The following is a 25170-nucleotide window of genomic DNA, read 5'->3' as shown; positions in this document are numbered from 1 at the left end:
GCTCATTCTCAAACAGACAAGAAAACTGTCTTTTCTAGAAGACAGCTACCTATATCTTTCACTAGAATTTATCTGTGGAATGACAGCACACTGTAAATACGGCAAAATGATGAAATCTCCAGCTTGCTTATTTTTTTTCCTTTTCAAAGCAGAACACACAGACATTTTTAATTAGCTAAAACTGAGGAAGTCAATTTAGCACTGACCTCAAATGCTTCATGTCCAGGCCATCATCTTCTGTTTCTAAATGAAGAAGAATTTAATTTAGAATCTAACATAAAGTGCTTTGGTGCATTCTCCCTGCCACACACTTTAATATGTGTAATATTAAAAGAAAGTGTGGAGCAGAAGGGAAATAGGAAGAATCACCCAAAATCCAAATCATACCCCATAGTTTTCCAATAAAGTCTTTTTCAGTAGTTGCATCTCCATATCCCAGATCTGGCAGGTGTATGGAAAGCTGTTTTGTGTCAAGAAAATAGGCTGTCAGTGGTGGGAGTAATACCAGCTGTAGTGCAGTAGATGAAGAGACCTATAGTGGGAGGTTTAATTACATTGACCATGATGATATTGTAGTAATAAATCTGCAAAGCTGGCACGAGCATTGCTCAAGTACTCCCACACACTTTTCCCTGTGTGCTTCCTAAACATTTGATTCATGAGTTTATAAAGATTTTTCTCTGTTGGTGCTCTGGTGCCACAGTCCTCCTGCTGGAGTAAAGCTGATCTATCCCAGCTGAAAGTGTTGCCTATCATAGTCACTGAAAAATGACATGTTGGCAAGGGGGGAAAGAAACTCCTACAGGAGTGCCTCACTGAGATAATTTCTTGAGGACAGTACACATAAATATGAAAAATGCAGAGAAAAATGCTTGATTGTGATCATAAAAGTGGAGTTGCCTGAGGCATAGCAAGGCTTGTTCTGAATGAGAGGAATACACCATGAAGGAGGAATTTCTTTCACTTTGCATATTTCTGGTTCAGCAGTACTGCTACGCTTTTGTCATCGTGCATCAGTTTCAGTAATACACTGATTCATTCAACTCCATTATCTGCAGGCAAAACTGCTCTTGGGATGGGAAAAGATGACATTGTTTTCTTGCAGTTTATGTTGGTTCTGTTTAGAAGAAAGGTCAGATATTTGGACTCCTCCATTTGTACTGCCTGTCAATAAAGAGGCAGCAAAAATGATCAGTAGCCATGTTCCTCTGCAAGGTGCTGGCCTCAGCAAAGAAACTGGCTTTGGAAGGATGAGAGGGTACATGCGGCAACAGAAGAATAAACATGAGATAACCTGTACTTCATTTTCACTCAGGTTTTACCTTTATTTTCTTCAGATTTTTAGCTGATCTAATTCCAGCAGGGGCATTCTAGATTCTGGAGTTCATTATGCAGTGCTTCACTTTTGGGATCAGGCATGTAGCAAATGAAGCCTCTTAGGAAGGAGCAGGTTTAGCAAACCTGGGCCCATTGTCCTGTGCCCTGAGTGATCTTAGGCTGAGAGATCTGTGGAGGTGACACAGGGAAGGAAAGGATCCTCTCCTATTCTCTCTGGTGCCATCCTCTGTGGCAGGCTGAAGGAGCTGGTGATGCACTCTTCCAAGGGAAACTGACTTTCCTTTAAAGGAAGATATGGACTGAGAGTGGGTGGGGAGGTGCAAATAGAGGAGGTGAAGATTCTCAAGGTTGACTACTGAAACAAAGGCTCAATCAGTGACTTATCATATGGCCCAAGGAAAGGCCCATGCTGTGCTGTTCTTTAGGTCACAGTAAAAGTCTGCCTTTTTGTTTTCTGCCTATCCTGACAGGAGGAAATTCTGTAAATGAGGCCTGGACCCTAACAAATCTTTTCTGCTGGTACAACAGGCAGGAACAAAAGTTCCGCCTGCCATCTCTCCTCTGGTGTTCCACTGCAAGGCAGGAGGTGGTGGTGCTGGAGACTCTTCTTCTCTTTGTATGACACCTTTGTCCCTTTGTCTGAATTTGTGCCACTCTCTCTCTAGGAAGTGTCACATGTATTTTGTGAAATATACTGTCAGCCCATAGGGGTTTTTCCAAAATTCAAAGGCATTGGCACAATTCCTGTATTCAGTCAGGTCCAGTTCTGCCTCTTACATGCCTGTAGCTTCTTGTAATCTGGTGCTGGCCACTGTTGAATATGTGATTTAAAATTCTGCTGAGGAAGTCATGGCTATGCATACACTGCAGTGCACTATGCAGTCTTGCTCTATGCACCTGTCTTGTCTATTGAGACAAATTTCAATTAATCGTAGTGAAACCATTAGCTAAAAAAATTTTTACATGTATTAAAATTCTCTAGAAAAATAAAGAGCATGACCATGTAAAATATAATTTATGAAATAGTTTATGGTGATAACTGCAAACTAAGACAAGAACAGCAGGGGTTATAGAGTAAGTTATCTTGCAAGGACACATTCTGTCATTAGTTCACCTCAAATGAGATTTCTACATTGAGTTATGCTTTTTAACATTTGTTTGTTCCTGATGTAAAATAAAACAAAAAAAAAACAACCCACCAAAATCAACTATCTAGAACTTCACTAAAGAACAGTAAGTTTATCTCAAGCACCACAGGAAAAGATAAATTCTATCCTTTTCCATTTGGACAGTGAGACATGGTCTTTAGTAGAACACAGTTTCTTTTTCCTCAGTGACCGTGCCTCACAGTGTAGGAGTAATTCATCCATATGTCTGTGCTCATCTAGCAGCATTGGTGACCTCTTAAAGCTCATGTTGCTCTTCTGCTATCTCAATGGATAATGAACCGGCTAAAGCTGACAGGCTATAAACAATGATCCCTCTGCTTTGGTATTGGTCCAAAAAAGTGATTCTCCTTGCAACAGCCTTACAAGTACCTCTTCTGTACTGCAGGTGAAGTGGCAGTGGTGAAAAAACAGGACTCAAACATGCAATGTGAAAACACCAACCTTTTTTTAAGAGTATTATTATATTCCAGTCTTTAAATAGTGTGTCATTCTATCAGAAATACCAAAGACTTAGGTTCATTTATCTCTCTTCTACACAATAACACCTTTTTATTTTGACTTTCTTTTCCCATGTCAGTCTCATGCTTTCATTTCTTGTTGAACACTGGCTCATGTCATTTTTGGTGCCTGGTGACAACACTGATGCTGACAGTTCATTTCAGTGTTAATAATCTGCAAGGAAAAGGAACCTACTGCCCTTCTAATCTGAAATTGAAGCATCGTGCTTTCTTTTCTTGGCTCTGTACCCTGTGTCAGGAGGACAGTTTGGAGATCCTCAAACTGTTGGCAGCTAACGTTTTGATAGACACTCTTCAAATTTCCATGTTACCACTGGCATTACAGGAAGTTTATATGCATAACTGGACTATGTGTGTATGGCCAGTCTTCGCGAACGAAGATTTGGGAAAGGTCTTTACCCTTTGAGCCTGTGCAATGGATTTTTTTTTTTTTAGGTGAGACACTGTGTGCTGAACTGAGCCCACCCTTTAATCCTAAGGTTCATCTGCCGGGGCTGAGCAAGCTTGGACAGTGGCAGTGAGGTCCTCAGGACGTAGGTTTGTTTAGAGTGACCTTCTCTTAGATGGATGGCCTTACAGGGCTGACGAGCTCCATCTGCCCGGGGGAGTCCCCTGACTGGGAATCGAACCCGGGCCACAGCGGTGAGAGCGCCACATCCTAACCACTAGACCACCAGGGGGCCCCAACTGGACTATGTATTACACCTGATTTAGCTCAGTTAGACTATAGCAATATTTCCTCACCATCCAAAAATTCTATTTATCATTTTTTTATCTAAAATATGAAAAAAAACATTTTATACTGGATTTCAAAGCAAAATCATCATTAATACCTAGACTTCTGGCAGTAACCTGTGAGATACAGTTGCCTCTGCATGGTAGGAGTACTTTTGCATATAATCTCACATCTATGCCAGAAAATTCTATGCTGAGACTGATATGCTCTCCATGTAATGATGAGATGATAGGCTCACAGCTAAAGCATGAACTTTCAGCTTAGCTGGAATGCCCAGCTGAGCAACAGATTGAGTAGTATGTCACAGAGGAACGGGTTTTCTAATTTTTTTTACATACTTGATTTAAGTAAATAAAAGTGAAGAAAGTAATGCAGGGAGAGTGCTAGAGAAGAACATAGTCTAGATCTGATAACAAGAGGGTGGAAAACAACTATGCAGTCCCCCAACTGCTCCTTAGAAGAGGAGAAGTAGTGTGCATACCCGAGAACAGCAATTATGTCCCTCTTAATTTCATTGCTAAGTCCACTCTTGAATTATCAAAACACTTCCTAGTCTAAAGAATATCTGGCATGAGTTCTGTGACATTATTTGGACTTTTCTTCATGTTTTATTTTAGTCAGCTTGCTCAAATTTACACTAAGTACTTCTGCATAAAATCTCAGGGGTCTTTCTGCTGGTTGTGCATAGACCTCATCCGTAAATCTAGTGCCTTATCCTCTGGACATTATTCAAAAAGCAGAAAAGGGAAGTAGAGATGTAAGAACTAGCCTTGACTCTCTAACATCTGAATGTTTGTGTATGCCCATACTGATGCTGTGTTGATCAAGATGGTGCTATGAGTATCACACTAAACCAAACATACTCTCTTGTCGCTCTTGTACTCTCTAACACTTTTGGAGTTGCAAGAGAACAAAAGAAACATGAAAACAAAGGTTAACCAAGTAATCAAGCGGGGCTGTTGCCTGTTCCAAAAACAGTACTGAAAACCAAATGTCTGAAAAAAGGCTCAAAAAGATGTCCCGAGTCAAAGTATCTCTATTTGTGATTCAAGTCTTCACTATGTCCTCTTTGAGAGCCCAAAAAGGAGTATCCCCTGCACTACTGTATAGCCTACTTGTAGCTTACTCTTTCTTTGGATCATACTGCTACAGCAATGCTGTTTATTGAAGGACAACTAAACTTGAAGGGAAAGGAATCTCTCCAGAGTTGCAAGTATTGTTTACATCTAACTGTACTGATGATTTTGGACAACAGGTTGTGGGACTGTCAAGGGATGCATCATTTTAAAGAGATATTGTGCAATGTATACACATGCACACACATATGTATATAAATGAGTCTTGAAAAGTTATCAGAAAATAACTCTTCCCCTCAGATAAAATTTATCTGTGTTATGTTTTAAGTATTTTCCTGAACAGACTACAAAGATTCTAGCAATTCATTTTCATTTTTCAGGTTTCAGCTATGGGTCTGGTATGGTGAGTTGAAATCTCAGTTAGATGTTAATTTTTTTGTTACTAATCCCTTAATATAGGTACTGGAAATTTCGTAGAACTTCATTCAAAGTAGTTTTGAGGTATGAAAGCATGGTGCTGCATGGCAAACAGGTCACACGGGTTATCTTTTAGATGTGCAAATTCATCAGAGGCTGTAGCAAATGCTTGGCTTTTCTCATTGTTTAAGTTAACTGCTGAGTTAACTGAAAATCTGTCTTTTTTATTGCATTGTAAGAGAAATTAGGGTTTCAGGGGAAGGTAGTATCTTAGATCAGCTTTTGGGCACAGAAGTTCTTCTCCTGCTCTAGCCTTACATTGCCTCCATGCTGACCATCTCCTACAATATTAAAAGATGTCTTTTAAACGACTATAAATATTCAGTACTTTAAATATGAAGGTCAGCTAGTGCAAAGGACTACTGTGAAGCTTTGTTTGGATTTCAAACTCAGTGAATTATGTAGGTCTGTTTTTTTTTTGTTCAAGCCTCACTAGTCTTGAACAGGCTTTGTTTAGTGAGTCCTAATCCCAACACAAACCCTAGCAACTGCAGAGGGGAGAAAGAATGTGCAATGAAAACCAAAACTAAAGTGAAAACTCATGTCCATAATTTGCTGAAATCCCATTTCCACCATTGATAAGCACAGTGAGTCAACAGCCTTACTGCAGAGTTAAAGAAAAATTTAGCCTACTGTGATGTGCCAAAATAATGTTTAACTGTCTAGGCTTCCAGGATATTGGTCATAAAATTAAAAGCTAGGTCAAACACTAGATAATTACTTTAATGTAATTAAAGCTGATAAAAGTTCCAGTGTTCCGTCAGAACAATGTGTGTCATCCAAGCAGTTGGTAGTATCATCACTTATTAAGATTACCTGACACTTCCCATTATAATACTAGGTATGCAATTTGGTGATAACTTCATGACCTTCAACTGTTTGCACTTATGTATGTCTTCCACCTGTTGAACTCTGTCAGAGAGAATTGCAGCCATTTTCAAGAATGAGGAAATTTTGTCCTGTAAGGGTAGTAAGATCCTTAAATGTATTTACCATTTCTTAAGGAAAAAAACCCAAACCAAACAGGCTCTGTGCTTGCTCCTGGCAATATAGTGGTGTCATGTATGCCAGGGATGTGACACTGGATACACACAATCAAAGTATTTTAGTTGCTAAATTCCCAGATTATTTGAATTTCAGTGGGTGTGACTAGGAATCTGATCTCAGTGCAGAAAGGAGGAGAAAAGTGTTGAGGCTGGAACCTTGTAAGTGTTGGCAGGAGCAGAGATAAAAGAGAAAATAACATTATGAGATGGGGTTGAATCAGGAAGGGAGTAGCTGAGACTGACAATGTGATGGAAACTGATGGTTGGGTGAATTAAAGAACTAGCTGTGAAAGAGGATCAGATATTACTAATGAAAAATAATGTGAGTTGAAAACAAAAGCTACCCTGGCAAACTGTGGAACCTGGCTTTGCTCCCTATAGGACAGGATTTCAGGGCTTTTGTCAGGTATATGCTGACAGGAGCCTGAGAAGGGAGAGAAAATCTCAGATGGGACCATCAGTGGATGTGACACTGATTAAATACAAACTAGAAACAAACAGCCTTGACTTGCTGGAGTTGCTCAGGTACCTGGAATCAAGAGACTTGTTTGGAAAGGAGAGATTAGGATTTGCTAGGCAAAAAGACTGAAACTGAGAGGGAGGGTAGAAGATGAAACTGGAGAAGCAAGGAAGATGGTGTGAGAAGTCATGGATTTTGAAGAGACGGTATGAAATAAGTTTGAAGAGACAGAGAACAAGGTGTATGCGATCAGATCAAGGAAACAGCAGAGGTTTCCAGGTGTCTAAGGGGCCACATTCTGGGCCCTGCAATGGGAGCCAGGAATACTGTGTCTCATCCTCCTTTAAATACCTTGTTCCATGCAGATGATAATGGCTGCTTACCCTGGTAGCACCTCCTCCTGCAAGAGCTGAGATGAGCAGACAACCCCACACCCCTTTGTGGATTCAGCAGGGTGCCTTATGATAAAAATTCTGAGTTTCTTCCCATTATTTTAAAAATTAAGTTACACAAAGAGAAGCCACTTATGTTTACATATTAGGTAGCGCTGGCTTAAGGTTGCCTTTGTTGCCAGAATCTCACTCTCTGAAAAGCAGTGATAAAATCCTATCTAACAAGAGTATTGTAGGGATTAATTGGGTGTGCTTTGAAAAGTGCTATGTGGTTTTATCATGTGTTTCAATTTATTTTACTTTTGATTCAAAAATCATAGAATTAAATTAGTGGGTTCCAAATGGGAAAAATATACAAAACATTATCTCCTTTCTTCTAAAGCCATATTACAAGCCATTGAGGCCTAAAAAAAAATTAAAGCCTGTTTTCTTTTTTTCATGTGAATGAATTTTTTTCCTATGAAAAAATGGAAGACCATATGCAAATATTGGGTCCCTGGCTTGCCTATTTGCTTGAAGACTTATCTGCATTTGAGTTTTCCTAACCTCAAAGTAGTATTCTAAGAGAAGTGTATTGACAAGAACAATGAACAATCCACATTTTTCAGTTTAACATATTAAAAAAGAAAGTATCAAGAAATACGAGGCAAAAATGTGTTTGCCTTTTTGTCTCTTTTCTAATTGATGGGAAAAAATCACATTGACATGGAGGCAGTTAAAAGCCGTCATTCTCAGAGTTGTTAATTTGTCACTCTGGTGGACACTGCATTTCATGAAAGCAGTAGCTAACTGCATGTTGCCGTCTTTGCCATTTTGGGAACATTACCATTTATATTCTCTTTGCAGAAGTTTTATTAGCTCTGTGGTCAGCTGGTGTTGTCCATGTGAGTAGATCTGCATACGCACTCTCTTCTAGGATTTACATTTTCATTTTCATGTTAGCAATGCCTGTTGCTAACAGGGAAGCCAAGGTAGTAGCACTTCTCTCTCTTAATGTGAGCACACAATTTCTGACACTTGTGTGTATATGGGATTAAAACTCAGTGAAGCACAGATTTTCCAGGGCTTTTTATTTTAACAAACTATTGCTTTTTGTTATTATTTTAGTGATGGTGAAGGAGATGAGGAACAGAAAGGATCAGTGACATTGCTAAAGGTGCTTCCACGAAGGACAGACTTTTTGAAAAGAGATGTGTGTGCTGTGCCTCTGCTGGCAGGAGAACAGGAGGCTGGGAACTGCCAGCAAGCCTTGCTCTCTGTACCACAGTCCTGACAATCTGCACTAGCATCTGTGTTGCTGTGGATGGTGTTTCCTCTGTGAACTATTCATTTGCTGCTCAGAATATCTGTCAGAGCAGAGCAGGGTTTCTTCAGTATACAGTTCATGGAATCTTTTCTTAGTATGTACTGTCCTTAGGTGGCTACTAAATTGCTTCCATGATTCAAAATAAAAGCTAATAAATTGTTTCTGTCTGCTTTTTTTTGGAAAAAAATTGTGTTCTCCTAGTACAGACCTTGACATAAAACTGAGACGTAAGCATCTCTGGTATATATCAAGTTGAGGATCACAGTAAGAACTTCATGCTTCTTTTCAAGACAACAGATAAATTTTTATTTTAGCATGTTTTGTACCTAAGAGGTGTTTTTCCATTTGTGCAATTTCCATAATTTTCCAGATGATATGCTCAAGATTTAAATTGCTTCTCCTCCAAAATAAATTCAGAAGAGAGATATTGTTAGGATGACTTATTTCCATTGCCATATACAAAATTATGATAGTATGTGTCAAATTCTAGATGAACAAATGTTTTATCTGCAACTTGTTCATACTTTTTATTAAAGGTAAATTATAAATAGTTTAAAAATTGTTAGTTAATACTACAGAGGCTTAATAAATTTGTTATGAATTACAACAGTGTATGTTTCAGGTAGTTAGGTCAAACGTTACTAAATGGTTAGTTAAATGTTAATGGTTATTATTAAATGAAAGTATTTTTAAAATAACATTTTAAATAAATAAGCCTTTCCAGTGTAAACATTATATAAGGAGAAACAAGAGGTGCTGAATGACTAACAGAGAATATTTCAAAAATCTCAGTTCTCAGTGGAATCAATCTCAGTGGAACACCACTATATTTAATTTCTACATTAGTTTAAAATCAAAGGCAATTCAGATGAGAAGAAAGAAGAGAATGATTCTGTGAAGAATAAATCTCAGGTATACAAAAGTGAACATGATATTCATATTCTCTCTCACCAAGAAAAAAGGACCTGGCTTCTTTATCCTTGGTATGGCTGCAAGGAAAAATGACACAGTTTTGTCTTTTGAAGTACAAAACATTTCCAAAAAATGCTTAAGTCCCAGAGGAATATATGAAATGCAACACCTAAATGCCTAAGACTGGGCTAATGGATCATAATCTTACCAGTAGGGCTGACACCTGAGCCTACCCAGAAAAATTGCCAAAAATTCTGCCCTGCTTCTGCATTTGGTTATCCTGTAGTACTGAAGTAAACAGTTAAGGATCAGATTTAATGTCTGAAATGTATGGCAACTTATTCATCACTTAGGGACAGTGACGAATAATTTGGTATCGGTATACTCTTTAAAAATATATGTAATATTTAGAAGATGCCTTTTTTATAGAGGTGGACAGATTAGAGTTCATACGTAGAACCAGGAGTCCGGGGCTCGGCATCGTCTTTGATCCCTTTCACCTCCCTGAGAAATGCCTTCCCCGCCACCATGCCTGGACTCCATCTCAAGCCCCAGCCTATGGCACACTGTGGGGTCGCACAGGGCTGCAATTACTTCTCTACAAAGATCCCCCTTCAGCCGCACAGCTCCAACCTTGGATTCCTGGCTTTAGAGCAGCTTGTGAAATTTGTGTTAGGGAGTAGCTGGAAGGGAGCAGGGCTGGAAGCCTCCCAGGGCAGCGCTTCTGAAAGGGAACTGAGTCATGCTCCCATTTTGTTTGCTATCTCTGCGTCCCTATGAATTGTGCACTTCTTTCTACTCAGTGGCACAGCTTCAGCAATGACTCCCACCTCAGTTTTGCTTTGAGCCTGGTTGCTAGGAGATGGCAGCTCTGAGTTCAGGTCCCCTCCTCACCACAGCCAGCAGAGACCTTGCATCCCAATTTTTCCGCCTCTTCACCATGTACTGCAACAAGGAGCCAGAACTCTTGTCTCCCACTTCTTGGCCATGTGCTCTGGCATGTGGGCTGGTGTGCACCAAGGTGCACCAAGCGCCCTTGCTGTGTCCTCCAGCCAGGCTTTGCATTCTTTGGTTTGTTGGAAGCTCAGTGCATCCACTCTGCAAGGAACTCACATTTAGGGCTTCAGTGCACTGACTAGAGGGGCTTTGGAGGGCACAGAAATTTGGGGACAGCAGATTCGTGGGTGAGGATGTCCTCCTGTGAGGATAAGGAGACAGGCCCTGAGATACTCTGCTCAGCTGTAGGAGTTATTCCTGTTTGCACTGCGCCCCTTGAACACAGTTTAGGTCTTGATAAATTTGAAGAAGATCCCTGATTGATCTGAAAAATAAAATGAGGCCCTGAGTGAGCCTATGGCAGGAAGTATCATCTAGTTTTAGACATAAGGATACAGAACATCTGAGTCTTGAGAGTGCTAAAGTTTTGGACCGTGAGTTAAGCTATGTTGCCAAGATAGAGCTTTGCTGTATAGCTTATGAATATTGTCAGAGAAAATAATACATTTTCTCTCATAAGAGGCAGCAATGACCTTTGGAGATAAAAGGTAAATTATATTAAAGTTGAATTTCTCGCAAAAATATGTTGCAATTCTGGCCATTTGTTTAAGATTATTATTACTTAAGAAAATGCTGAGGAGACCACTTTGGCCAACTCTCTTAAAAATGCAAAGCTTTGCCTTAGCCTGTGTTAGTACCCAAGAGGCCCCATTCTTATTGTTTATGGAATTGTCTGATGGTTCAGTGTTCTTTATTAAATATTAAAATTTCTCTTAATAATATACATACTTTCTGCTGTCAATTGTGCCTAAGTCTCTTTCACCAATAAATATCTGCAAGACAGGGGTGTCTTCAACTTGGAAAACTTGGTAGTGTCTTATTCGAGAGTAGAACCAACAACTTATAATGCTTATAGGAAAGTTCCTTCACAACCCTTTTTGCTTCAACATGAAGACTGGACACTGTTTGAACTATCTGATCTCTCTAAGTAAAAACTGTAGAAAAGGTTTCAGATATTTTATAGCATTCTTAATATATTTGGTATATTTAGCAACCATAAAAGGGTTGTGCAGAAGACAGAGGCATAAAATGGACAAAATCTTACACAAAAGGGAGATAATTCTAGCAGATTTCTTTTTTTCTTCAGTTAACTACTCTGAAAAGATCTTTTAAATACAGATCTTCCATAGATCCATTTTATTTAAATCACTGAAATATATTTTCATCAGATGAAAGTGTAAAATCAGACTCATGAAAAAAAATCTAAAACTTAAAGAAACAAAGAAAATGTTCAAATACATTTTCAGACTAAATAGAAAATCTGGCACTCAGGTCCCTGTAGTGGGATGAGCAGTCACACACTGATGGTTTTCCTTGTTTCCAACTACTAAAATGCATTAAATCTTCTCTTAATGCTTTTCTTTTTTTTTTTTTTCATGTGTCATTACTAAAGTTGCCACAGGGGCATTCTGTGATAATGAGTGGAGGTAAGGTGCTCTAAGCAGTAGCTACAGTAAATGCAGATGGGGAAAAATACACTCTCACCTGAAACATCATCTCCTTTAGGGGAAAATTTAAGGGTTGTTGTGCTATTCTGTTAAATATTATGTTATCATCTAAGAGGCAAATGCTCTAAGGGAGCATTGAGGAAAACTCACGGTGTGCAAACATCCACGGCTCGTACACAGATAACAGGTAGAAGCATCCCTACCTTTTGGCCTTTGTGTGGAAGGACACTCACTCAGCCTTCCCCAAACATACAAAATGCTCTTTTATTCCATTCCTCTGTTCCTTCTGTCATTTCTGAGACCGATACATCAAAATAAGTAGTTGGTGCATTCTGTATTAGTTTATCTTATTGAGAAATATATGATTCTCTGACTTGGAAGAGTCACTCTGGTACTCAGGAAGGAATGGCTTTTTCCTATCCTTTCCCACTGTTTCTGGACAGAGTTGGCTTTTGCAGAAGGCTGTGAGCTCTTCAGTGAGAGGGAACATCTTCTCCATTGAGAAACAGTATGGTTGGCTTGTGGAGCACAAATAAATGAATATTATCAGGATTTTAGGAAACCTCTATTCCTGCTTATTTCCATCGTTTCTTTTCAGCTGATATTTGGTCAATCAGAAACATATCTGTGCTTGTTTACCATGTATTATACTTCTCTGAAAGCAATAGATGTAGAGTCTTAACAATGGAAAAGACTCTCTCATGCAAGGTAAAAATGTAACAATAATTCAAAACCTTTCCTTGTTTTTTTGTAGGACGAGGCTGCTCCAGCTGACAAGCAGTACAAACAGGAGCCAGCCCAGGTCACTTACTCAACATCAGCTGTTTCCAGCACACAGGAGGTGTTGTACATCAACGGCAACGGGACCTACAGTTACCATAGTTACAGAGGACTCGGAGGAGGGCTGCTAAATCTCAGTGATGCTTCTAGCAGTGGTGAGTTTCCTTACAAAATGTGCCTGTGTGTATATGTGCTCATGTGTATGTTTCCCCCTGCTGTACAAAAAGCTAGTCCAAGGGGTTCAATATCCATAGGCTATTATAACATAATGAGCAGGAACAGAATCCCGTGAACAGCTACTGCTGAGCAAAATACTTGCTCACTGCATGCTAATCTCCTTTTAGTTTCAGGGGAATAATGCACAATAGGGCAAGACTGAACTATAAGTCTCCAACATGGCTGAGTAAAAAAAATGCCAGGTTAGACCTTCAGTTGATCTGTGTGACTTTATGAGAACTTACACTGTCATTATTGTCCTTGCCTATGCTGATCACAAAATGAGGCCAGTAGTTTCTTTTTGGCTCAAGTTTGAAAACGCTGAACTCTGTATTGTGTAACATAAATGAATTGATGTAGATTTCTCGTGTGGTCTCACCAGCTACTTTAGTTTACTGGAGATAAGGATCTGGCATACCAAGTGTTAAATGAGAAATCAGCATATCCATTTATACTCTAAACTGAAGATGATACAGGTAAAATATGTGTCACCATGAGGTTGTATGCCCCCTGAAAAAAACACTGGTGTCATTTATTTAGACAACATTCCTTTCTTCTTACATTGACATACTTTTGTGACAAACAAATTTAAGCGATTTGTAGTATTTGTTTGAAATAGTCCTTCATATTGATTTCATACAAATTGAAAGCAATACCCTTCTGATAAGAAGGGTGTTGTCTCTCTGTCAGAGAAAAGTGATTACTCTGGAAACCTGATGGTCTTTTGCTTCCAAGAACTGTATTTAAAAAAATATCTCAGAGGATGGAGAAATCCCTGGATTTTTGCACTGGCTGATCCCTCTCTGACTGACAAGAGTGCCTTTCCAGGTAGATGGGCTGACTTAGGCAAGATGGTAATTGTTCAGCTACAGCCTCTATATTCAGCATGCTCAGCAATTTTCAAAACGCTGTCAGAGCTGCCGCCTGCAAGGAGATATTGGTATGCGGTGTCCTGGGGACCTTCAGTCATGTCTGCTTCCTCACCCCCCGCCCCCAAAATTATCAAAGATCTGTGAATGATTTGCTTCAAGTTTGCAACAGCTTTTAAAAAAATAATGTTTTAGTTGTCAAAAGTCTTTGACTTAAAGAGACTGAATTATGATTACAAGTGTTTCCATACGCATGAAAAGCACATCTGAGGTACCGAATATGGTCTCTGATCAAATATTTTTCTAAGAGTAAGACAGGCTGTGGAAATCTGTTGTTTTGCAAAAATGCACGAGAACTTTAAAATTGTCTTTTACATTGTGACCAGAGAGGATCCGAGCCAGTTCTCATTGAAAACAGTTGGCATTTGCCCTTTACCCAACTAAGAGTAGGATTAAACTCCACATGTGTTATTTGTCAGCAAAAGCCATCAATATTGTCCTGGTTTATATAATTTTAAACTGTGAGGAAATGCAACTGTGTTTGTGTACTTGTTTTTCCCTTCAAACATCTTGTAATAGGATACATTTTCATAACTCTCATTTTTCAGTGAATTGTGGGATTTAGGCAATCTTCAGCATACAGTTTTAAAAAATGATGTACAAATTAAACACTATAAATTAGTGTTACAACTTTTTCTTTGTACTTTTAACATAGGCAACTCAAGTATTTTTTCACAATTAAAGCTCAAGATAGGTTTGCATACAGATATGCTCAAACTTTTCTTTTTCCTTGCCTTTCCCTACTTGTACTGGAAAATTTTGTCTGTATGTCCTCTTACTCTGGATGACCAGTGAGTTCTTCTATATGGCTGTGCATAGTTGGAAGGTTGTGCAAAGGTGTCTGTCTTCTCTACAGGGATCCTACGGGATCCAAAGTACGTAAGCGCCACGAACCCAAAGTCTGTGTGCCAGGACTTCAAATCAGTTGTTGATGGTAACAGTTTAATGAGGCTGCTGATTTGTGACCCACTTGCCATTTTAGAAAGATCATTAGGAAAGTTGCGGAAAGGCAACTCCATCAATGTCTTAGTTTTATTGGCACAAAACCAATCAGTAACCAACCTAATTATCTCTTAGCTATTGAGGGTAAATTGCTCTGGCTCTGGTAGCTGGTTTCCCTACAGAAGAAATGGGAAGACTTGGAGGCCAGTTCTTTGGGACCTGTCAATCCTCTCTAATATGTCCATTTCTAGCTAAGAGGAGTGGATGGAGTTGCAATTGAGAGGGATAACCATTGCCCACCTGACAGACCTCACAGTCTCCTCATTACGCTGTTTCAAGGACTCTTCTTCCAAATATGCAAGGCCGTTACGATAGTTAATGATTTACTTCTCTGGAGAACAGGATATTTGATTGCAAATTGTTTTCAATACCTAAGAAGTAACTTAAGAACGCATTCCCTTTCCAGTATAGTAACCTATCAAATGTTCTTATCACATTTACAGATGTTCTTCTAGTGTAAAAATAAATACACACCACAGTCAGAAAGTGTGTATAAACAAATATGGTCTGGTTTTGTGTATCTGCTAAAACAGAAAAAAAGTTGCAATAGCTATCTAAAACTCACTGCTTGAATACCTATTTCTGGACCCTCCCCCACAGTACTATAATAAGTGTGTCCAATTAGCTCTTAATCTAGTAGTCCAACTGATGCATGTATTTTGTATTCTGTGACTCATTTAATTTGGTTATTTCCTCTCTATAAAGTTCATCGCTACCTTGATCTTACAGACTTAGCTATCTGTTCACCCAACTGTTTGGTGGCTCTGGCTCAGGGACCTTTCTGTGCCTACTGTTGCAGTGCTTCCCTCCGCATGGGGAGGTCTGTCCTTCCACATGGCTAATTACAGAGCCATAATTAGCTACTTACACAACTGTATGGGGCAAGCTTTCATGCAACTGCTCAATATGAGCAAACAGAATGCAACAGCTTGTACAGTGACCCCGCCTTTATTATGGGCTGGGAAAAAACACAGAAGGAAAAGCTTTGGGCTTATAGCACCAAGGCGTCTTTTCCCCTCCTTTAAACTTTTTAGGCCAGTCCAGCTCAGCTGGAAACCTTCAGCAAGCAGTCTGTGGGTTGACAGAATCCGTCAGCCTGTAGATGTTAAAGAAGAGCTGCTCTTTGAGAAGGGTGGATTTCCACGGCTCTCTTTAAGGCTAATGCAGTTCCTGCTACAGAACTGAATGGAGAACCTCCAAGGTGGAATAGTTCAGCGGATGTAAACAAAATTTGCTTGCCAGATCCTAGCCAGCCACAAAGGCTGCCCCCCCTCCATCACACCTGGACTGAGCTTGGAAGAACGCCCAGCTTGAGGGCAGGAGGGTGAGGACAGGAGATACTGTTTGGGAGCAAAATCTCTTGCTGCTGCCAGGAGCTGCTAAAGTCCCTACATGCTGCCTGAGCCTCTCCTGATGGAGGGGGGAAGTCGGCTTGTCTCTCCATGTGTTTCTGCTCAGGGGGTCTCTGTCTGCCCTCTCCTGATGACTGTCAGCTGTCAGTACTCTCCAAAGTCAAGGAGAGTAATGTTCTTCATTGGAGTAATGTTCTTCACAGCCACTTCAATTCCTGAAGTACATTTTCTTTAAGAGGTGTGGAAAGTGTTTCTGCTGCCATTGCTGGGTTTCCTGAAGGTGATTTGGGGCTGTTTCTTTTGCATCATTGTCTGGTTTTCTAGGCAGAAATATCAGTCATTTCCCTTTGTGTGTGTAAAAGGAGGGTGTTTCAGACTCAATGTCAGACTGGCCTTGCAGACATGCTCTTGTGTCATGGTAAGACAAAGCAGCTGTTGTGTCTCCATTTCTCTATACAGATCTGCAGCCTACCTCCACCACGGCCGCAACTCAGCACTGCATCCCTGGCACCACAAACGTCCAGTCCCCTTCCAGCTCAGGTGAGTCCTCTGGCAAATCCAAGTATGTTCACACCACAAGCAAATCCTGAGCCAAATCCTCAGCCTCCTCTCTCACTGGCAGGCCTGCAGACCATGACCAGTGGCCCAGTGGTCCAGCCAGTAGCTGCTGGACTCCCACCCCTCCCTGCTAAACCCACAGGTTGGCTAGCCAGGTTGAATGAGATTTTTGCTGTGGTTGCTCTCTCCACCTCTTCTTTATACCTCTACTCTTGCACAGTCTTCTGTGTTCTCAGATGACATCAGGGCAACGCAGCTTGTCTCTGACACAGCTGGAACCGAGAGCATGAAGAAACACAGAACAAGAGTAATAGAGTTAGGAACCTGGGACAGTGTGTTTAATCTCATTTTAAAAAAAGACAAAACATGGGGGTGGAAGAAGTTAAATGGTTTGACCTATGTTTTGGCAAAGGTGAGAATTTCTTGCTGGGAAATGCTGGATGAATTCTGAATTAAAATCTTCCCCGGATTCCTCTTTCTCCTTCCTCATCCTCTTCAAATTATTAGATACATGGCACATGCAAGTATTAGTCTGTTTCCACTATATATAGGAATGGAAATGGAATGTCTGTGGATACATTGGGCAGTATCCTACTTTTCTGCCTCTGCGCAAAGCTGAGGAGACAATTGTTAAGGTGACACAGGTATATGGCACATACTTAAACCCCTGTGGTGGATAGAAAGGATCTCACATAATCATTTAATCACAGACCAGTATTTTTGCAGATCATTGAAAATGAATGATGTTCAGTCGCTGTAGGCATTTCTGTGTTTTCATATCTCTTTCCTCAGGCAAAACTAGCTGAAGGTGTGTTTTCCAGAGGGAAATGTATAGAAGGGAGAAAGAAGCTTAAAAGGTCCAATTCATTAATCCCTCTTTTCTTGATCTCTCCCGGCACTTGAAACAATGCTTTTAGGAACATCTGCTCTGTTTGAAGGCAGGAGGAAAAGAAGCATTGACAGATGCATAATATCACAATGAAACATTTGTGCTATAATAAATACATCTGATACTGAGAAAAAGATAGCATACTTTGATAGTTTTTTTTAATTTAGTTTTCTTGGAGTATATGATAATGTAGTATATACTCCCTTCTAAAGCCACTCATGGGGAAAAATGGGGAGAGGAGAATAGACGCCATAGAAAAGACACATGCAAAAGATTTCAAAGCATGGGCAAATGCATTTTTTCTATAAATAAGTGTCACTACTTTTTGCATCTTCACTGATGAAAAAGGTTGCTTAACTATTAATGAAAATGTAGAAGCACAGATGCTTACGCACATAAAGCTTTTTAAAATTATTTTTTTATTCTACATTATTATCTACAATAGCGATAAGCATTTTGAGAGTCACTGACGCATTTATTATTCTTTCAGTAGTTGTTAATTATGAGATTGGTAGCTACTCAGTGACAACATACAATTCTTAAGGGAATTTTGCTGAGACAGTTGATAGTGTCTAAGCAATCAGTATCAGCACATCTACATCTGACCCATATTTTGGAATTTGATATAAATCACGTTGGTAATGAGTAGTGCATGAGGCAATAACTAGTTCCATTAAAGTCTTGCAATTTACAGAAAAGCCATTTGTTCCACAGTGTATTTAATGGCAGACATTCTTAGCAGCTAATTTGATAAATGTTTGTCTAGCACACGAAGTGGGTTTTTAGAGTTTTATATTCATCTTGATGTGGCTCCAACAAGAACAATTTCACCTCACAGGGGAAATTAGGTCCTTGTAACTCAACAGAGGTAGTAAATAAAAAATATTCCCATGTTAAAGTGTCAATAGGGTGGCCTGAACAAGAGGCAGAGCAACAATACTTTAGTCTTCTGAAAGAGTATAAAAGAAAGGATCTATCTCAGCAATTTGTTTAGCCCACTGCTTGTGAGAATGTTGTGTTGTTATAAAAACATGGGAGCTGACAACTTTGCATTATAATAGTATGCACGAAGAGTAACAAAGAAAGAAAATGAAGTTTCCTGTCTTAATCTCTGTGATATATGATTAATCTTTGCTTGCACATACAGACATTGTGGAACCTGATAATGTTGGCAATCAAGATTTTTAATTGCTGTGAAGTGCTCCAGAATAGGAAGCAGTATGCTAAAATGTGCAATAACACCTTGGAGGAATCTGACACTGCAAAATTCAGTACAAAAATATTCATATTACCCTCTGTATAAGTACACACTTCCTTGTTCCTGTGAGGACTGGCAGTTTAATAAATAATGTTAAGTACATTGAGGAAATAGTAAAGATAGTTATTAAAAGAAATGAAGTGAATTAAAAGAAGTGAAGCTGTTCAGCTTTTTCCAGATTTAGTCTTCTGTAGTGATGGCTTCTAGAGATAGATGTACATGAAGTGTCTACCTTAACTAGCTATTTTAAGCCTTCTAGAATAGCTGTGATTTATTAGTCTGGTTAAAGAGATGTGGTAGATGTGAATAAGGTTTAGGTTTCTGTGTTTCAGTGGTTGATTTGCATAAAATTACACAGAAAAAAATCTACACTATTAAAAATAAGGTGCACTTATTTCTTATTTTCTAAGTGACTGATGAAGCTACAAATAAGTTATAGCATCTTAGTATTTAGCAGCCTGGACAATCTTTGAGAATCTCTATTACTGCCAGTGAGTGTCTCTCATAGCTGTTAAAAGCTGAGACCAATATAATACATCCTGGGACTAATCTCTGAGTGAGATATTCACCCAGATATAAAGCTTGGGCTCTCATAGGCAAGATTTAAAGGTGAGATGAAGGGGTCATGTAACGCAATTAAAAGAACTAAAATCCTTATCCCTACATCAAGCATGGCTTGGTCTCTTTCCGTTCAGCTCTCTGCCAGCACATGTAGCTTCCCTTCCTGAAAAAGCATGGGTGTAGTCAGTGTCCCAAAACCATAGCCATGGAGACTTTTCTCTCTGGGTGAATTTATTTGCTTTTTTCCTCAGGGAGCTTTTCTTTGAGGTGAAGGAGGACAGCACTGAGACATGTTAAGTGCAAAGCAGGAGTTGGGGAATGAAGTATAATCCTATTTTCCTAGTATATAGAAATAAAAAAAAAACCAAACAAACCAGCAAGTAGTTTGAAGTAGCTGAGGTAAATTAAAATCTGAGATATCATATTTCCTTTGTATACAAGAGCTCTGATACAACAGAAATCTCCCAGACCAATGGTTTTGGGTCTTGACTGTCTCTTGTGTATACACACTGCTGTCCAGGTATTTCTAGTACCTTCAGGGATGCAAAGATAAACATTATGAAGAATTAAAAAAATTTTCCTCATAATAGTTAATCCAGACATCTAGGAATATAGGACCAGAGCTTCAGTTTGGGACCCTATAGGCTTGTGAGTACTTCAACTGTTTTGTGCATGCTGTACATCTGGTCTTCTCCTAGTTTTCCTTTCAGAGCAGTGTTTTGAGTTACCAGCTTTGTAAGGAAAACCTGAGAGATGTAACCGAGAACATTTCCATGAATTTTCTACCTATAAGTGAAATAAACCAATATCCTATCTCTTTACTTAAAATCTGATTACCAATGAGAAAAGCCCTTCAGGTACATCTCATAAAAAGATACGCTCTGCTGCAGAAACTCTGTTCTGCCAGTTATTGTGTGTGTGTGTTTTTGGCTGTTACATGAATGAGAGTCAAGGAAAGAACATAAAAGTTAAAGTAGGTTCATATGGAGCACAATGCCCTCAATATGTCAGTGGTAGCTTTTTCACTACCTCCTCAATAAATATAGAAGTCTTTAATGGCTTCTTACAACCATTCAGTCCAACTGCCTTTGTGATTTGTATACCATTCTTTTCTGTGCTGGGTTAGGATTTTACTTAGAAATATCCTCTGAGCCTCTTCACACTGTGATGGTTTTCCTGCAGTGTGCGGTCACACTGAAACAAATTCACTGAACTAATTGTCCTTTTATTTATCCTTTGTACACTGGAAGTCATTTAAAAGTCAGTTCATTTATGCCAGTGTAAAACTGGATAATACAGTTGTAAGGATAAGTGCTGCTCATGCTAGTTGTATAGTAGGAAGCCAGATCTAATAGGACCCTTTCTGTTTGAGTAGTTTCTTTTCATAGTCCCAGCTCTGCTTTCATTCACTCAAAGGAAGATTTTTCATTAACTTCAGTGAGTCTAGGGACAAGAATCTCTACATTCTTTGTGGTCTCAGCTGTACCTCTGCATGAACATAAAAGAAAGTAAGGTTTATGACTAGATCTTAAGCTTCCAGAAATCAGACTTCTCTTTCCATTAGTGCTTAAGACTGTGAGTCTGGTTTTGAATCTTGTTATTTAGTGGCATTATTTAGGAGAACTTCTAGGATATGAATTGGTGTCTTCTGCATTTCTAGAGTTGAATATGCTAAATTTTTAAATTATTCCAGTCTTTTCTGGGAAGCCTTGGCATTGACATATGTTGTCCTAATCAAATTAAACAGTGTAATTTTTCTCATAGGAAAATGAGATGCATTGCTCTGGATAGCTAGACCCAAATTTCCAGGAGAGTACTAAGATCAGGCTAGTCTGATCTTCTGCCTGCCAAAAGTATAGGTTTGCTACGCTGTCAAAATGAATGTGCAGTATTTTCCAGACCTGTGCATAATATACTGCTTGATAGGTATACTTGCCATCTGCATCCTTCTATGTATGCTTTAAAAAGTCCTCAGTCCAATTCTACCTGTCCAAGTTTATGCTCCGAGAAGAAAAAATGTTTAAAGTGGAAAATGCAAACCTTTCATAAAAGCATCATGCATCTTAGCTGGTTAATAACTGATCAAGCAGCCAAGGAAATTCCACACAAAGCTGAAGTTCACAATGGCAGATTTTTTACTGATCACAGTAACCTGCAGGCTGCTCTCAGGACTGCTTGTCTTCTGCATGCAGCATACGTGGTCTTGAGAATATTCTGTGAGGAAAAGTGCTAAGCATATTGCTATAAGCTGCCAATGCAACACAGTGATTGCTACAGACCCTCTTGTCTACAGACTCTCGGCCTTACAAGATCCTTGCAATATATTGCCAGCTGTATGCAGCCCTCACAGATGATAGTGTGCTCCTCACTGTAGCAGCCAGATTGTCACCAGCCTAATCTCATTCGTGAGCAGCTATTTATGTAAGTGATCAGACGGCGTCAGGCTAGTCATGTGAATGACCATTTATCTATGTCTGCGAGGGATTCACAATCTGGTCGCATGCTGATTAAAGCATAAAATAGCTATCTAGAAAACATAAGTTTGATTTTCTGTGATAAAAATTGCAAGTGTACAAATTGCTATGAAGTCTACAATGGCAGTTGGAGCTGGGGGAGGCACAGGAGACAAACCTTCTGCTTGCTCACCAGCATCAGATCCCAGGACAGTGCTGGGGTGCAAGTAGCTTACTCTGTTAGGATACCCTCCCGGAGGGTAGTTTTCTGCTGCAGCAAGACTTACTCCTCATGTTCCGTAAGTGAGGTCTGTGATACATAAATATAAATCTCGGTGGTTCTTGTCAAGGCAACTGGTAACAGAACAGTTATTGCTTATTTCTCCTACTTCTCACTGACACTCAGCTGAGAGCAGATTTTACTACTTTGCATCTGTAGCTACAAATCTGTGAAATGCCTCTGACAGCAGATCTGAAGCTTCTTTTCTTTTCCTTTGCTATCTGCAGGTCCAACAGATCTCAGTATGAAGAGGCAATTAGCAACCAGCTCTGGATCCTCCAGTAGTTCAAGCTCTAGACCCCAGCTGAGTCCAACTGAAATAAACGCAGTGAGGCAGCTTGTGGCAGGGTATCGAGAATCAGCCGCATTTTTATTGCGTTCTGCAGATGAACTGGAAAACCTTATTTTGCAGCAGAACTGAGTCATGTGACCTTCACACCGGCCTGGTCTTATCTCAGAATTTCCACTAATGACATTTTGATTTCCCAGAGCACACACTTCAGTTACTGCACAGTCTTTTAGGAGAGTTAATTACCATATTGCCACACTGTTCTTGATCCATAAAGTGATGTGTTAAGGTGCTTCAAGTGAACTTCAACCTCTGGTATTTCTGAGGTACTTTACTGTGTCCAGCCTATTGCTTTTGTTTTAGTGTGTCAGCATAAATATCGAAAAAGTGGCTAGAATTAACTCATTCTAACAAGTGGAGGAAACAGAAGATGCTGTGATGGTTTTTCAAAAAAGTGGTTCAAGATCCAAGTGCAATATTAGTGGAATGTGATACTGACTCATTGGACTTAAAGCTGCAGTATATGGCAAAACATTGCCAAATGTCCTGTTGCTACAGGGCACAATTGCAATTAAAAGGATCTTGTATTTTAAAAAAATGTAATTTTTATAAAAAGACAAGACAAATGATTTTTGTTTTCATTCAAGATTTTTCATTTTTACTTTGGTAAACTTTTTCACTGGTCCTGAAAATGTTTTGAGGAGCTATTTTAAGTCCCCCCTTCCTCTCTTGAACCCCCAGCTGTGCCCTTCTCCCCAACTTCATATTCTTTCTACAACGAGTAACTCTTGATGCTGGATAATTCCTCCCCTGTGTACTGTAAATTGTCATCTATGGAATACCTTCCAAAAAAAGCATGCATTTCCTGCATTCATACCATTCTCAACTCCATTCTGTAATATATTGCAGCTTTATTAGCAATTAATAAAGAGTTGAGCATTTTTTAAAAAAGACATATCGTTGACAAAAAAAAAAAGATAAATTGATTTCTTACGGTGAACTCATCTAACTCCATGATCACTGCTGCTGTCTTATACAAGTCCCTCTAGTTGTGATTGGATGTAGATGATGAATGTTAAGAGGTTGCAAGTGACAATCTGAAAATTTGCACTCTTGTGTGTATTTATTTTTTTTCCTTAATTTAAACAAAATTCTTACCGAGGAAGGTCATTGACACTTCTGGTATAATTTGTATAATTCCCAGGCCTAGCTAAAACCTGTACAAAACTGTAAATGGATGCAGCTGCAACTATAATAAAACTATTCTCTCCCCTTCCCCACTCTTCCCAACCCCTCTATTTCTTATTTTATAATATTGATTACACATTAATGGTGTTTTCTTTGTGCACTAAGGCAGGCTTCTTTTTAAGTATATAGAAAAAAGTACTTTAGTTTATGCTTACTGTACTATCTGTTCTATTGTTTAGCTTTTGTTGAATAACAAGTTTCTTGTGCATTCCTAAATTTGCCTTATTTCATGTACAAAATTTTATGTAATTCCGTTTTTGACAATGAGTTTAAGGCATCAGTGATATTTTATATCTACTTGTTACATATAGTTTTCCAAGTAATGACTGTGATTGTGACCAAGTAATGTGCACTTTTTCTTGTAACTGTGGACATTGCTATGCTTTTTTTTTCTCTAGTGTTTCTAGAATTACTGTTGCTTACAGTTATGTAAAAGAAAAAGAACTTTTGTGATACTGTTGGTGAATATTAATGTGAAAAAGCCTATGAAATATGAATATTTTGGAGGTACATAGATACACAACCATCTCTAAGTTGTGGACTGATGTTCACATATTTAAATGAGAATTCAAAACCTGAGGGCTGGAATCATTTCCTCTGTTTTGTTTGGGTAAATAAACAGATTTCTGTGTTTAAATACATGATTGTGAAACATTGTAACATTTAAATTGAATAGTATTTGAAGATATAACTATTATTGTCTTTCAACAGGGAAAAGGGCCTTCTGTCCAATTTATGCAGCTGCTCAAACATCATTTCTCAAAACTATTGAGTAAATCCAGTAGGCTGATCTAGCTGGAGCTTTGTATTGATGAAGAATTTCCTCAATAAGAGCAGAAGTGGGTGGTCTATAAATAAGGAGAACGACTCAACAACATTTTATAATTTAAAGTTGGCTGAAGGGAACATTATTTTGTCACTCCACTTTTATTCTTAAAAATCTATTGGATGTCTTTTTAGAGGCACCTATTCTTGGATATGAGAATATCGCTGCAAATTCTTACTAGTTGCTACTCATCACTTGGGAGGTGTGTTTGTTCCTAACATCACCTCACCATGCTCGTGAAAGCTTACAGCTTGTCGCTACCAGAGATGTGAGGTTGCCTCAGCTTTTCTCTCACCAGGCATTCAAAAGCCTGTTGAAAGCCATGTGCCTTTTTCCTTTCTTCCACTTTCAAATATTTACACCTTCTTCTGTCCCTTGCATGCCAGGAGGGGATGAAGCAGGTACCTTGTGCCAGGTCACTGTCTTGGCCTCATCCAAAGAAAAGCTCTGGCATACATCTTCCACAGAGAAGACTGACAACTATGCCTAGGTTTTGAAGTTTCCTTAGTCCAGTTGTGCAGGGCATTGTGCCTCGAACTGCCAACTAAGTAGCAATCAGCAGTTTGTCCAAGAGGCTGTTTGCCAGCCAGGAAAG

At 39.2% G+C, this 25170-nt stretch overlaps 1 protein-coding gene across 6 annotated transcripts in view; it reads left to right on the top strand.

Moving 5' to 3' along the window:
• NOL4 (nucleolar protein 4) overlaps window positions 1-24390 on the top strand; it is a 190638-nt gene extending 166248 nt beyond the window's left edge. For 5 of the 6 annotated variants that reach the window (XM_027750204.2, XM_027750186.2, XM_027750230.2 and 2 more), the window contains 3 exons: window positions 12689-12869; window positions 16673-16753; window positions 22440-24390. In XM_027750204.2, the coding sequence (XP_027606005.1) occupies window positions 12689-12869; window positions 16673-16753; window positions 22440-22633 (456 nt within the window). In that variant the 3' untranslated portion in view covers window positions 22634-24390. Of the gene's footprint in view, window positions 1-8319; window positions 8680-12688; window positions 12870-16672; window positions 16754-22439 lie in introns of those variants that run through there. The other variant, XM_027750222.2, reaches the window with a different exon arrangement.
• The last annotated feature ends 780 nt before the right edge of the window (window positions 24391-25170 follow it).

This window comes from Pipra filicauda, unplaced genomic scaffold (assembly GCF_003945595.2).
Source record: "Pipra filicauda isolate LSUMZ 115617 unplaced genomic scaffold, ASM394559v2 scaffold240_size1633699_pilon, whole genome shotgun sequence".
Taxonomy (NCBI): Eukaryota; Metazoa; Chordata; class Aves; order Passeriformes; family Pipridae; genus Pipra; species Pipra filicauda.
Note: the sequence above shows the minus strand (reverse complement) of the source record. Positions and strands in the feature narration are given on the sequence as shown.